Raw genomic sequence first — 14,700 nt, 5'->3', positions numbered from 1 at the left:
CATTAAATATGAGCAATACAGAAGTTATATACTCACCTTCCCTGCGCTGGCATCCCCGTCTCCATGGTGCCGTCTAATTTCAGCATCTAATCGCCCGATTAGACGCACTTGCGCAGAAGGGTCTTCTCCCTTCTGGTCGGTCCGGCACGAGCGGCGTTCTGGCTCCGCCCCCTTCTACGCGTCATCGCGTAGCTCCGCCCCATCACGTGTGCCGATTCCAGCCAATCAGGAGGCTGGAATCGGCACACGTGATAGGGCGGAGCTACGCGATGACTCGTAGAAGGGGGCGGAGCCAGAACGCCGCTCGTGCCCGGACCGACCAGAAGGGAGAAGACCCTTCTGTGCAAGTGCGTCTAATCTGGCGATTAGATGCTGAAATTAGACGGCACCATGGAGACGGGGACGCTAGCAGCGGAACAGGTAAGTGAATAACTTCTGTATGGCTCATAATTAATGCACGATGTACATTACAAAGTGCATTAATATGGCCATACAGAAGTGTATAACCCCACTTGCTGCCGCGGGACAACCCCTTTAAGGCGCCAGGATCGGCTTTATCCCAGATTCTGGCCATTGGAGGCAGGTGTCAGCTGTATAACCCTGTCAACACAAGAAGCATACAAAGTGGTCTCAGCTGCAACATGTGATATCACATACATGGGCCTTTTATTTACAAAAAAGCTTAACCCTTTCCAATCTACTGTCTGACCTATGAAGACATTATAATTTAAGGCTGTACAGCTCCGATGTTGGAAGACGTCCGTCAGGGTTCTCTTACTGAATATTGCCAGCCTTTTTGCTGTCGGAGCCTATCCAACATGTCACCTCATGCAGTACTGGCTTTAGCCAGCATATAGCACCGTTGTATAACAGTAGAAAAAGAGTAAGCCCCCTAGGAAAACCAGGATACAAATTGGATTGGAAAGGGTTACAGGTGACTGAGGATGATCTTAGGAATATCTGTGAATTTTGTCCCCTCCATCCAATATGACAGTACAATGTAGTTCCTTCCCATAAAACATAGTGTTTGTTGCTTTTTCTAGTTTATGGAAATGTGATAATTCCTTCATAATACATTGTTTTAGAACTTTAAAGGGGTTGTCCCGCGGCAGCAAGTGGGTCTATACACTTCTGTATGGCCATATTAATGCACTTTGTAATGTACATTGTGCATTAATTATGAGCCATACAGAAGTTATAAAAAGTTTTTTACTTACCTGCTCCGTTGCTAGCGTCCTCGTTCCCATGGAGCCGACTAATTTTCGCCCTCTGATGGCCAAATTAGCCGCGCTTGCGCAGTCCGGGTCTTCTGCTCTCTTCAATGGAGCCGCTCGTGCAGAATGCCGGCTCCGTGTAGCTCTGCCCCGTCACGTGCCGATTCCAGCCAATCAGGAGGCTGGAATCGGCAATGGACCGCACAGAAGAGCTGCGGTCCACGGAGGGAGCAGACCCCGGCGGCCATCTTCAGCAGGTGAGTATGAAGACGCCGGACCGCCGGGATTCAGGTAAGCACTCTCCGTTTGTTTTTTTTAACCCCTGCATCGGGGTTGTCTCGCGCCGAACGGGGGGGGGGGGGGGGGGGGGGTTAAAAAAAACAAAAAAAAAACGTTTCGGCGCGGGACAACCCCTTTAAAGGAGTTGTCCCTAAATCTCTAAGAGTAGTTTGACAGGGGTCTGTCATCAAGATAGGTCATTAGGAGTGGATCGGGGGCTTATTTCTACAGGAAGCAGACTACGGCTCCCTTCCCACTGCAGTGGCCCTGCTTGGTAGTGCAAGCCAAGTTCACATTGAAATGAAGGGAAATGTTGACTGTAATACCAAGCCTGGCCACTGCAGTGAGAATGGAGATGCCTGCTTCCTGCAGAAATCATCTCAGTGCTCTGGTCCAGAGAAGAAATACTGATGACCTGCGGATGGGCCATCAATAGTTTACAACTGGACAACCTGCTAAATTTATATGAAGCTGTTAGCTGAAATCACTGTTGGGAGAATTTCCATTATTCTTTTTTTTTCCTCCTCCATAATTCCTGTTGAAAGAAGACTTAGGCCGCCTGCAGACGGCCGGGTCGTATTCGGCTGAGAGAATTCTCGCAGCCGGACCCGACCCGAGCGTCTGCAGAGAGCAGCGTGGCACTCGCCTCCTTCTTCGGCTCTTTGATGCGCAGACCGGAGCCGGTGGCCGGGGAGTGGGATTTCTGTACGAGCCCCGCACAAAAATAGAGTATGCCACGATTTGTTTGCCGCGCAAAATTTCGCGCTGCCAAATTGCGGCCAATTGCCTAGGATTGCGTTTGTTAACGCAATCCTATGGCAGCTTTCACGGGCGTAAATTCCATGGGAAATCCCGCCGCGGAATTTCCGCCCGTCTGCAGGCGGCCTTAGGCCTCCTTCCCACGAACGGATTTACGCCGCGTAAATTCGCGGCAAAAATCCGCTGCGTTGCCCCCTGCTATTAGGTTCTATTGAACCTAATAGCTCAATGCTCACGATGCGGAATTCCACCGCGGAATTTCGCACCGTGAAATCTCCCGTCCTCACCCGCAGCATGTTCTATTTGCCGCGGGTGTACGCGCTGACGGCTTCCATTGCAGTCAATGGAAGCCGTCCGTTCACGCTATCTCCTGCTGTAACCAGCGGAAGATAGCGTAAAAAAACGCTTTCCTGCCTACCGCCGCCACGTCATATGACGCGGCAGGCGCGTCACGTGACACGGCCGGCCGCGTCATGCGACGCGGTGGGCGTGTCACATGACGCGACGGCGGTGGGTGGGGAAGCGTCTTCACGCTATCTTCCGCTGGTAAGTATGGGGTCTCTGGGGGGCGCCGTGACGGGCTTCACTGCGGAATATTACGCGGCGGAGCCCGTCACGCTCGTGTGAAGCCGGCCTTAAGCTGTTTTTTTTTCTATAAAGTTGTTAAACTCTAGTTTTACAAAGGTAGACCTTTTGTTTCAGTTCCTCATCACATGAAGACCTCTGCTTGCATCTGAGAGTTTGTTACAATTGTATCCAGTCTAGACAATAATCCTTGAGTCTCTCCCCTCTCTTGATACTTCCTTACATTTTACCTGCACTGATGATACATTGTATCAGTTTGGAGTCCAGGCTGTTTACCTAACAGAGGATTGTCTAGATTGGGTACAGTTGTAGCAAACCCTCAGTAGTGAGAAATATTAGGTTTGCGCAGATTTCGATGTAAACAGGAAAGTTTTCATCCAGTTTGTGGTGATTAATTTTTATATTCAGACACTTTTGTCAAATTATCAAATGTACGTACTTTAAAGTAATTCCTTTACAGATGGCGCAGAGGTGAATGTGTCATGTAACTGTGTCTTGTTGATGACTGTTAGGCCTCCTTCCCACGAGCGTGACGGGGTCCGCCGCGTAATATTACGCAGTGAAGCCCGTCACGGCGCCCCCCAGAGCCCCTATACTTACCTGCGGGAGATAGCGTGAAATCGCTTCCCCGCCCACCACCGCCGCGTCACCGCCCGTCACCGCCCACCACCGCCGCGTCACCGAGCGTGTCACGTGACGCGGCCGGCCGTGTCACGTGACGCGGCCGGCCGCGTCATTTGGCGTCAGATGACGCGCGGCGGTGGGCGGGAAAGCGTTTTTTCACGCTATCTCCCGCTGGTTACAGCGGGAGATAGCGTGAACGGACGGCTTCCATTGACTGCAATGGAAGCCGTCAGTGCGTACAGCCCGTCCTCACCCGCAGAAAATAGAGCATGCTGCGGGTGAGGACGGGAGAAATCGCGGTGCGTAATTCCGCGCTGGAATTACGCATCGTGAGCATTGTGCTATTAGGTTCAATAGAACCTAATAGCTGCGGGCAACGCAGCGGATTTTCGCCGCGAATTACGCGGCGGAAATCCGTTCGTGGGAAGGAGGCCTTACAGCACAGCTGAGTTAACTATTTGGCACAACTTGTGATATCATCCCTGGTTTCTCATATCCGGGTAGAACTGAAGTACATGCGCCAACTATCAGCTGAAAAATTGCTTAAATGGCCATTTTGACTGATAGATTTCCTGTGTAATCGCGAGAAGTCGCTCAATAGTTGCTTCTTTGCAACTCCGTATAAACAGGTAGACCCTCAGCTTTGCCTGTTCACAGTGAATGGAGGCGGGCAGGCAGTAGAGACTTTTGGCACACTCTGCCCCCATTTACTGACTGTGTGAAAGCACAGGAGCGATAGTCCTCCCATCTAAAAGTACTCTGATGTCCAGTAGTTGAGCTGTGCAATTGCTGCTGGTTTTTCTATGTAAAACATCTCTATTCAGGCTCCCCTCTGGGATCTCACAGAGGAAACCCTTAAAAAACCATCCTGCTGGTGATGTTACAATTTCCTGCTGCCAGGGGCTTGTGATGGGTAAAATAGCAGATCTTTTGGAGAAATGATCTTTATATGATATTCTGATCCAGTTATGGAAACCAGTGATAATGGATGTATTGCCAGAACGATGTGCTGATCTCATAGCATTATATGCAACTGGGTATTCTGAGCTGAGGGGTCCCTGAAACACAAAGGGGTCTATTAAGGGAACCTCACTGGAATACACAGATAAGCTGGGAAAACAGATTCCTGAGCCTTGAGGCCATCTTCAGCCTGAGCTAGCACAGTAGGGTTGGCTGCTGCGGAATGTGTATTATCACAGTGAAGTCCAGTCTGACTTTTACAGTGATTCGACTGGAACGCTAGTCTACTTCATGTAAAGTTTCATTGCTTTACATTGTAACTGACAGAATGTTTGGTTGAATGTCGTTGTGCATTGACCGACTGTAATGTTGTGACCTTTCAGCACTAGAACAATGCAGCGCTTGTGGATAGACTCTAGCAGGGTCTTGGGACATCGCCAGTAGTGATTGACTCGTGAGGCATGGTACATGGTGCAGGCCATCTCTTGCATCAGCATACAGCATCTCTACTGAATCTGTTTAGTTTACAATTTTCTTCTATGAAGGTTGCATAAGATTCTCTTACTGTGATTTTGTGTTATGTTAGCTCTTCTACTCTAGTCACATCCAGAGCTGCTGGGCCCAGACTATTGCCCTTGTAAGTGCAATCATAAGGCCTCATGTCCACGGGGAAAATCAGATCCGCTGCAGATTCTCCATGTAGAATCTGCAGCGGGTCCCTCCTGCCCCGCGGACATGAGCGCTGAAAATAGCAATTTAAAAGCATTTACCCATCCGTAGCGGGCGGGGAAAGCCTTCTCTTCCTCACGGCCGGATCTTCTTTTCCGGCCGGCGGATGAATTCGTCACGCCGGCGGCACATCCGCCGAGCCGAAGCAAGAAAGATCCGGCCGTGAGGAAGAGAAGGCTTTCCCCGCCCGCTCCGGTTGAGTAATTCTTTTAAATTCCTATTTTAGGTCTCCCGCGGATCCGGACGGCTTCCATAGGCTTCAATAGAAGCCCGCGGGAGCCGTCCCCGCGGGAGACCCGCACGAAAATGGAGCATGGTCCGGATTTTTTCATGCTCCATTTTTTTTTAAATCCCTTTTATTGACCATCCGCGGGTATTTATCTACCCCGCGGGTGGTCAATGCATCCCTATGGGGTGCGGATCCGCGGGCAGAAGAAGAGTTAAAATCCGCTGCAGATTTTAATTCTTATTTTGCCCGTGGACATGAGCCCTAACTGTTTACATCTGAGCTCCCATAGTGCAGTGCTTTTAGTAAGAGAAAGCTAGCAGAATTGTGAATACAGCTCTGGATGTGACTACCGTATACAAAATATTGTAAAACTGCCCTGAGATAAGTAAAACAAGGGCTTTATAAAACTACTTAACTGTGAAATGTTGTAAAAATCTTTGCCAAAAGGGCAGATTGACTTAAAGGGATTTTCTGAGTTATTTCTTTGATATTTATTTTAGGCTATTCATGCCTTAAGGCCCAATGTCCACAGGCAAAATCAAATTAGTGAATCCGCGCGGGTGTCCTGCACGCTTGATCTGCACCCGTAGGGAATCATTGGATACACATTAAATACCTGCAGATGTCATTTTTTCCTGCCGCGCGGATCACAGGTGCGGGAAACCACCCGCAACATGCTCCATTTTCTGCAGGCTTCTTGTACGGACGGCTCACACGGCTTCCATTGAAGCCTACGGAAGCCAACCAGTCCTGCAGCTGTCACTGCGTCCGTGCCGCGGGAAAGCAGGAATTTTTTTAAAAAGTGTGCACGGCGCATTTGCGTGGTACGCTGCAGGCATGCTGGGCAGAGAAAAAGAAAATCCGTCCGCGATGGATGGGAACCCGCAGCGTCCGGACAGTTGAGTATAATCTATTTTATAGCCTCATGTCTGCAGGAAAGGAGGGACCCGCTGTGGGATTCTGCATGGGGAACCCGTGCGGGCCCGAATTTCCCCGTGGACATGAGGCCTAAAACTTTTTAAAAGAAACATACTCGCTGCATCCTCAGACCACTGTTTCGACCGTTCGACACTGCGGCATTTGACAGCTGATGTCACCTGTCCAGCAGGTCTTGTGACTTCCTGTAAACCTGTCATGTGGGCTTCTTGAGTAGAAGTCCCGGGGCAGATTAATGGGATGTCACACCTACTCCCTTCACTTTGGCTGCAGTACCTCACGTGACCGCTGCAACTGATATAAACAGTGCATCGGAGGGGCAGCCAGCCAGCTGCAGGGAAGTGTGTGTTTATTTTAAACACCACTCATTCCACCCCCACTGCCATCAATGCAGAATGTCAGAAAACCCCTTTAATTCATAAAAATACTGATGATTTTTGTCTAAAGCGGAAGGGTTCAGGGCTATTGTAAATGTTGGGAATGTTTGGCTCATTGTATCATGTATTTTGTTTTTCAGTGCAAACCTCTCCAAAGCTGCGTGGGGGTCTCTGGAGAAGAATGGGACCCAGCTGTTTATCCGGTCCTATGAACTGGGGGTCTTATTCTTGCCATCTGCCTTTGTGAGTCCAAATCTGGAGCAGCTGTATTGTCATCTCTGTTATTACTGAATCTATGTGGGTCGAGTTAGGAGGCAGGAAAGTTACCGACATAAAGGAGCAAGATGATATCATGCAGTTTAACATCTGTGGTATCAGTGATGTCTTTGCTGCTCGCTAATTAAATGATAGGCTGCTTTCTCAGTGATGTTGCTGCTGCTCTCTAGTGAATGAATAAGCCACATTCTCAGTAATTTCACCCCTGTTCTCTAGTGAATGGGTAGACCGCATTCTCAGTGATGTCGCCACGGTTCTTTAGCGAATGGATAGGTTACATCATCAGTGATGTCACCACTAGAGATGAGCAAGTATACTCGCTAAGGGCAATTGCTCGATCGAGCATTGCCCTTAGCGAGTACCTGCCCGCTCGGGAGCAAAGATTCGGCCTCCGGCGGGCGGGGAGCTGCGGGGGAGAGCGGGGAGGAAGGGAGGGAAGATCTCTCTCCTCCCACTCCCCCCTGCTGACTGCCGCAACTCACCTGTCACCTGCGCCGGCAGCCGAACCTTTTCTCCCGAGCGGTGAGATACTCGCTAAGGACAATGCTCAATCAAGCAATTGTCCTTAGCGAGTATGCTCGCTCATCTCTAGTCACCACTGCTCTCCAGTGAATGGATAGGCTACATCCTCAGTGATGTCACTGTTGCACTCTAGTGAATGGACAAGCTGCATTCTCGGTGAAGTCACTGCTGTTCTCTAGTGAATGGATAGGCTACATTCTCAGTGATGTCACCGCTGCTCTCTAGTGAATGGATAGGATATTCTCAGTTGTCACCACTGCTCTCCAGTGAATGGATAGGCTGCATTCTCAGTGATGTCACCGCTGTTCTCTATTGAATGGACAGGCTACATTCTCAGTGATGTCACTGCTGCTCTCTAGTGAATGGATAGGCTGTATTCTCAGTGATGTCACTGCTGCTCTCTAGTGAATGGATAGGCTGCATCATCAGTGATGTCACCGCTGCTCTCTAGTGAATGGACAATTATTTGCACTTGCTTTCTTAAACCTCTCTTACGACGTGCACAAAAGTAATTATACACTCCTATTATCTTTTAGCTACAGTGTGTCAACTTTTCTAACAAGTCTAATTAAATAAGATCATCAAATTTTCAGAATAGTTGTTAGTTTTTAATCGAAGACCCTGTCCACACTCCTCATGTGATGCTGATTAGAGCTGCTCATGTAAAGCAGGGGACATGCTGATTTTAGGAGATGACGTTTATTCTGCTGTTGCTTCAGGATCAGTGCTTGAAGCTTCTAATTTACATACTTGAGCAATATGGCAGACTGTGTTATTGCAAAAGACATTAGTGGTCACTGTATGTTAGTTTGTGCAGCTGCCTCATGTCAAGCATGGTTAGTGTTCTACCCTACTGTATGTACATCTTTATCAGCCTGTAGGGCCATAATGGGTTAAAGCCTGCTAGGTATCATTAAATGCCATTGACTGTGTAACCGCTTCTGACCATATTATAGGTCTCCTGAGAGCTTCTGTGACTGCATTATGCACTCAGCATCTGTATACAGGAGAATTATGGGGTCATACTAAGAAAATTATACTATGTGATATCCTAATACCCTGTAATTCTGCATTAACTGCTATTTCTTACTGTACATGGAAATGTCAGCCAGGACTCCTGCCTGGTTAATAAGACGTCTCTTCTGTGAACAGATCTGCGAATAGTCAGGTTACCAGGATATTATCAAACTCAGCAACAGGGGCATTAAGGTCCCTTTACACGGGACAACTCTCAGCTACATAAGCACCTGACAGCCGTTCTTACCAGCCGACTATCGCTCCTGTGCTTTACAGTCACGCAGCGGTTTTCCACTGTGGATCTGCCAGTGAACTGGGCTATCCCCGCGTATGGCCGCGAAATTGTACTGCGCATGACAGCGTATCTCACGCATGCTGTCATGCGCAGTGTTCCTGTTCTTTTTTTTTTTTGTTTAAATTTCCAGCGCTGTCTCTTCGCAACAGCACGTATATATGCCGCCTATACGCAATGTAACTACGTATGGGCGGAATTGAATATGTGTCCATGGAGAACAATAGTTTTTCTTGCGCACGTGCACAATATGCTGCAACATAAAGCATGCTGCGTTCTTTTTTGCATGCGCGTATTACACAATTCCTACATAAGAACTACATAAAGCAATATATTTGATTAACTGCAAATTACCACGTATCCTACGCACGTACATCAATGCGATGCCATGCAGGAAACAAGTCGCAGCATGTTCTATCTTGCTGCCTGCTCTTACATCACATCTCCCATTGTTTTCAATGGGGCAGGCAGCAGCATCATCTGCCCTATTAAAAGCAATGGGAAAACTCCGCAATCCTCTGCCGCTGCTGTGACAGCTGCAGCAGAAGATTGCTTCTTCCCTCAAGTGATGCGAGGCTGTTTTTCGCCATGAAAACCCCTCGCATCGCTGGGGAATTCACATGGTGGAATATGGGGGCGGAATGCACGGCCCCATATAGCGCTCGCCTGCGTGAAGTTAGCCTTGGGGAAGAAAAACATAGTTTTTTCTCATATTCCTGAAGGGCTGAGTGATGGACACCAAGTAAAACAACTACCTACTTCTCGCAAGAGCACAAATAATGAAAATTTTCTGGAATTTTTCTTTTTTGACAACGTCCAGTTTTGTGAAGTTTTGGATTAAGTTTGCTAGACCCTTATTCATTCAGTGTGTAATTCCCGTCATGCATCGCGATTTTTTATTTTTATTTTTTGCTGTGTTTATTGACCCCTTAATAGGTGGCACTGTGGAGGTTCATTCCATCTCCCTTATTTGCATATTACCCAGAGGAGCGTGCATGGCCATTTGAGTCTCCTCACTCACCGTCTAGGTGCTCTCCCTAAGGAGAAAATATAGCGTTATTGACCCCTTTGAACAATTAATGGGGTCAATAAAACAATTAAACTATTTGAATAGGAATATCTAATCAGAAAATGACATTATTTAAATCACAGTTTTCTGTTAAACATATTTTTTTATACTTTTTGATTCCCCATGCCACTGAGCCTAAGGCTGAGACTTTGTTTTCTGTAGAGATCACTTCTTACCAGTCATTTCATTATCATCCCAGGCAGTTTTACAAAGAAAGGTAACCCGTTTATATATACAAGTCCTACTACAAGATGCAAGTGCGTCAGCATATAGAATAGCTGCTGCACAGATTGCTTGTCTACGATCAAGCTGAAAGGTGAATCTAGTACTAAGGGATAAAATTCAGCATCTCAGCATAAAATCACAGTTCTTTATTTACACATGTTAAAATGGCTATCATTTGATTAAGCTTGTAGATTGCGACTCAATTCAAGCCTTACTTAGGCCTCATGTCCACGGGCTTATTAGATGCCGCATGCGGATTTCCGCAGCAGCAGACTTGCGGATACCATTTGCGGGAGATCGCAGATGTAATGGTTTTTCCCACGTGCATGCACTGTGGATCATCCACGAGGAAAAAAAATCTGCAACCCCACCTCATTGTTTTTTAACCTGCAAATCTGCAATTGTATTTGCGGATGCACTGCGGATCGTCCGCACCCATTGACTTTTATTGAGCCCTTCTGCATGAAATCCGCACTGAAATGGATCATGCTTCGATTTATGTTCTGTACCAAACGGCTCGCAAATCAAATCCGCACGCTTAAATTCAGTTGAGGATGCCAATGCTTCCCTGTAGGCACTTTGAATTGCGGATCACCCGTATGGATTCTGCAAATCAAATCCACCCATGGACATTGGGCCTTATAATCTACCTCATGTATTGATTACACAGGTCTGCAAAAAAAACTTTTTAAAAAATAGTTTTGATTTTGTTAAATCATCTTTATGTAGTTTTTTGCACAGATTTCAAAAATGACATGGGTTTTTTTCTATCACGTAAGGCTTGCCTACAAAATAAAGTTGAAGTATTTGGAAAAAATAAAAAAAACTGAAAATGTATTTGTTTTTATTATTTTAACATGAAGTAAAAGCAAAAAACAAAACAATACCTAGCTAAAATAAGCATAATAGTGATACACATGTGTTGCAAAGTTATTATAAGTCTTTGTAAAAATGTTTTCTTTTTCCATCAAAGCTTCTTTTGGTACTTTTTTGACTGTGTTCTTGCGAATTTTCCCTTTTAACATCCAACAGTAGTCTGCCATCATGTTGACATTCCATCGACCTTGGTATCTGCGCTCCATTTCTTTTAGATCTTGATGGAAACGTTCTCCTTGTTCCTCACTTACAGCCCCAAGATTTTCTGGAAAGTAGTCCAGATGTGAGTGAAGGAAATGGACTTTGACACTCATGTTGCAGCCCAAGATTTTGTAGTTTTGTAACAATTCAGCAACCAAAGTTTTGTAGTTTGGGTCTTTTTTATTTCCAAGAAAGGCTGTTACAACAAGTTTAAATGAATTCCAGGCATTTTTTTCTTCCATTTCCATTTTAGTGACAAAGATTTCATCTTTTAAAAGTTTTCTTATGTCAGGCCCAACAAAGACTCCCTCTTTCAGCTTAGCATCTGATAGACCAGGAAACTGTTCACAAAGATACTTGAAACACTCTCCTTCTTTGTGTAATGCTTTCACAAACTGTTTCATTAGTTCCAATTTGATATGAAGTGGTGGAAGTAAGATCTTTTTAGGATCCACTAAACTTTGTCTTTCCACATTTTTAACTCCAGGAATAAGAGCCTTTCTGATTGGCCAGGTTTGCTTGGCATAGTGTTGTTTCCTGTCACGGCTATCCCATTCACAGAGGAAACATGGAAACTTTGTGTAACCACTTTGTTGACCTAGTAACATGGAAATAACTTTCAAATCCTCACAAATGGTCCATTTATGGTCAGAGTAGCTGAGCTTATTAAGAACAAACCCAAGATTTTCGTAGCATTCTTTTAAATGGACCGAGTGTCCAACAGGCACAGAAGCATATTGGTTACCATTGTGAAGAAGTACGGCTTTCAAACTCCTTTTTGACGAGTCTATGAAAAGTGTCCATTCCTCTGGGTCATACGTTATGTTGAACATTTCCATGATTCCAGGTACATTGTTGCAGAAAACTAGTTCACCCTCTTGTGTAAAAAAAGGGACAAATTCCTTTTCTCTAAGTTGGTACCATGAAAATGAAACACCGGAGGCTAACATATGTCTTTCTTTAAGTCTAGACCCTAACACTTCTGCTGAATCCTTTGGTAGGCCCAGATCTCGTACTAAATCGTTCAAGTCTGATTGAGAGAAAAGTTCAGGGTCATTGGTACCTGAATCATAGCTGTCATCATTATCGCTGCTACTATGTGAGATTTGGTCTAAATCGTCTAAAATATTGTCCAGGGTATCCGGAGGTGAAGGAATAGGCAAGTCAGGTCCATGAGGAACAGGGCGAATAGCCGAACGTATGTTGGTTGGGTATGAAATGTCCTTCCTGTTTTTTAAATTTGAAACCTTGCACTGAACAAGAACAAAAATAACAGTCATCACTGTGATTTTTAGGCTCTCTCCAAACCATGGGTACTCCAAAACGAAATGATTTCTTCTTACCTTGAAACCATTGTCTCAGTTCTTCAACACACACAGAACACACTATATGGGGAGCCCAAGATTTATCTTGGTCCCCTAATTTCATACCAAAGTATGCAAAATACACCTTCTGAACAAAATTAGAAATGTTCCTTTGTTGCTTCTGGACGGTATAAGACCCACAAATATAACAGAAACAGTTAGGAGAGTTGACACATCTTCTACTAGCCATTTCTTCTAAATACCGTATCACTAAACTGTTTGATGCGTACACCACAGTGGCTGGCTCCACACTGAGTCACTGACTGCAGTCAAGGTCACACCTAGCAGACAGTTTAGATTCGTTGTTGTACGCGTACCGAACCTGAAAAACCCTGAAAATAAGAAAATTTCAGGTGAAATTTGTGACTTATCTAGGGGTGATGGAATTTTTTTCACTATTTTTACCGTAATCAGCACAAAAAATACTGTTAAACACACTAATTAAATATGCTACAATTTTTTCATCGCAGACCTGTGTTATTACAGACCCTTTTATTACACGTTATCTAGCTAAATGTTGTCTATTATCACCGCGCAAAATAATTTCTTTTTAATTGTATTTTATGTAATTTAACAATAAAGGTTATATATTTATGTGTTTGGGGTTTTTACACAGTTTTTGTAGGTCTTCTACAGAAATTAAAATAAAAAAAATCTACTGCCAGAAAGCAAAGACAAATTAGAAAAAGGAATGAATTTTACTATCTGTTTTAAATAGAAAAAAAATATATCGGTGGTATATGTTCCCTTTTATATCTACAGGGTGTACAAGAAAATAACTACTATAATACTGACTACTTTGTGCAAGAACATAACTTATATAGTACTGCCCCCTATGTACAGTAATATAACTACTATAATACTGTCCCCTATGTACAAGGATATAACTACTATAATTCTGCCTCCTGTGTACAAGAATATAACTACTATAATACTGCCCCCTATGTACAAGAATATAACTACTATAATACTGCCCCCTATGTATAAGAATATAACTACTATAATACTGCCCCCTATATACAAGAATATAACTACTATACTACTGCCTTCTATGTACAAGAATATAACTACTATACTACTGCCTCCTATGTACAACAATATAACTACTATAATACTGCTCCCTATGTACAAGAATATAACTACTATAATACTGCCCCCTATGTACAAGAATATAACTACTGTAATACTGCCCTCCTATGTACAAGAATATAACTACTATAATAGTGCCTCCTATGTACAAGAATATAACTACTATAATACTGCCTCCTATGTAGAAGAATATAACTACTATAATACTGCCCCTTATGTACAAGAATATAGCTACTATAATACTGCCTCCTATGTACAAGAATATAGCGACTATAATACAAGAATATATGTATTCTCCTATGTACAAGAATATAGCTACTATAATACTGCCTCCTATGTACAAGAATATAGCTACTATAATACTGCCTCCTATGTACAAGAATATAACTATTATAATACTGCCTCCTATGTACAAGAATATAACTACTATAATACTGCATCCTATGTATAAGAATATAACTACTATAATACTGCCCCCCTATGTACAAGAATATATCTACTATAATACTGCCTCCTATGTACAAGAATATAACTACTATAATACTGCCCCCTATGTACAAGAATATAACTACTATAATACTGCCCCCTATGTATAAGAATATACAGTTAGGGCCAGAAATATTTGGACAGTGACACAAGTTTTGTTATTTTAGCTATTTACAAAAACATGTTCAGAAATACAATTATATATATAATATGGGCTGAAAGTGCACACTCCCAGCTGCAATGAGAGTTTCCACATCCAAATCGGAGAAAGGGTTTAGGAATCATAGCTCTGTAATGCATAGCCTCCTCTTTTTCAAGGGACCAAAAGTAATTGGACAATGGACTCTAAGGGCTGCAATTAACTCAGAAGGCGTCTCCCTCGTTAACCTGTAATCAATTAAGTAGTTAAAAGGTCTGGGGTTGATTCCAGGTGTGTGGTTTTGGATTTGGAAGCTGTTGCTGTGACCAGACAACATGCGGTCAAAGGAACTCTGAATTGAGGTGAAGCAGAACATCCTGAGGCTGAAAAAAAAGAAAAAATCCATCAGAGCGATAGCAGACATGCTTGGAGTAGCAAAATCAACAGTCGGG

General features: G+C 44.4%; 1 protein-coding gene across 1 annotated transcript in view; it reads left to right on the top strand.

Annotated features, from left to right (window-relative positions):
* The window catches only part of TDP1 (tyrosyl-DNA phosphodiesterase 1), an 84,743-nt gene that overhangs the window by 57,967 nt on the left and 12,076 nt on the right, over positions 1-14,700 (top strand). Inside the window, exon 14 of the mRNA XM_066607570.1 lies at positions 6,833-6,935. Coding sequence (XP_066463667.1) covers positions 6,833-6,935 — 103 coding nt within the window. The remainder of the gene's footprint in view (positions 1-6,832; positions 6,936-14,700) is intronic.

Source organism: Eleutherodactylus coqui, chromosome 6, assembly GCF_035609145.1.
Source record: "Eleutherodactylus coqui strain aEleCoq1 chromosome 6, aEleCoq1.hap1, whole genome shotgun sequence".
Lineage (NCBI taxonomy): Eukaryota > Metazoa > Chordata > Amphibia > Anura > Eleutherodactylidae > Eleutherodactylus > Eleutherodactylus coqui.
Note: the sequence above shows the minus strand (reverse complement) of the source record. Positions and strands in the feature narration are given on the sequence as shown.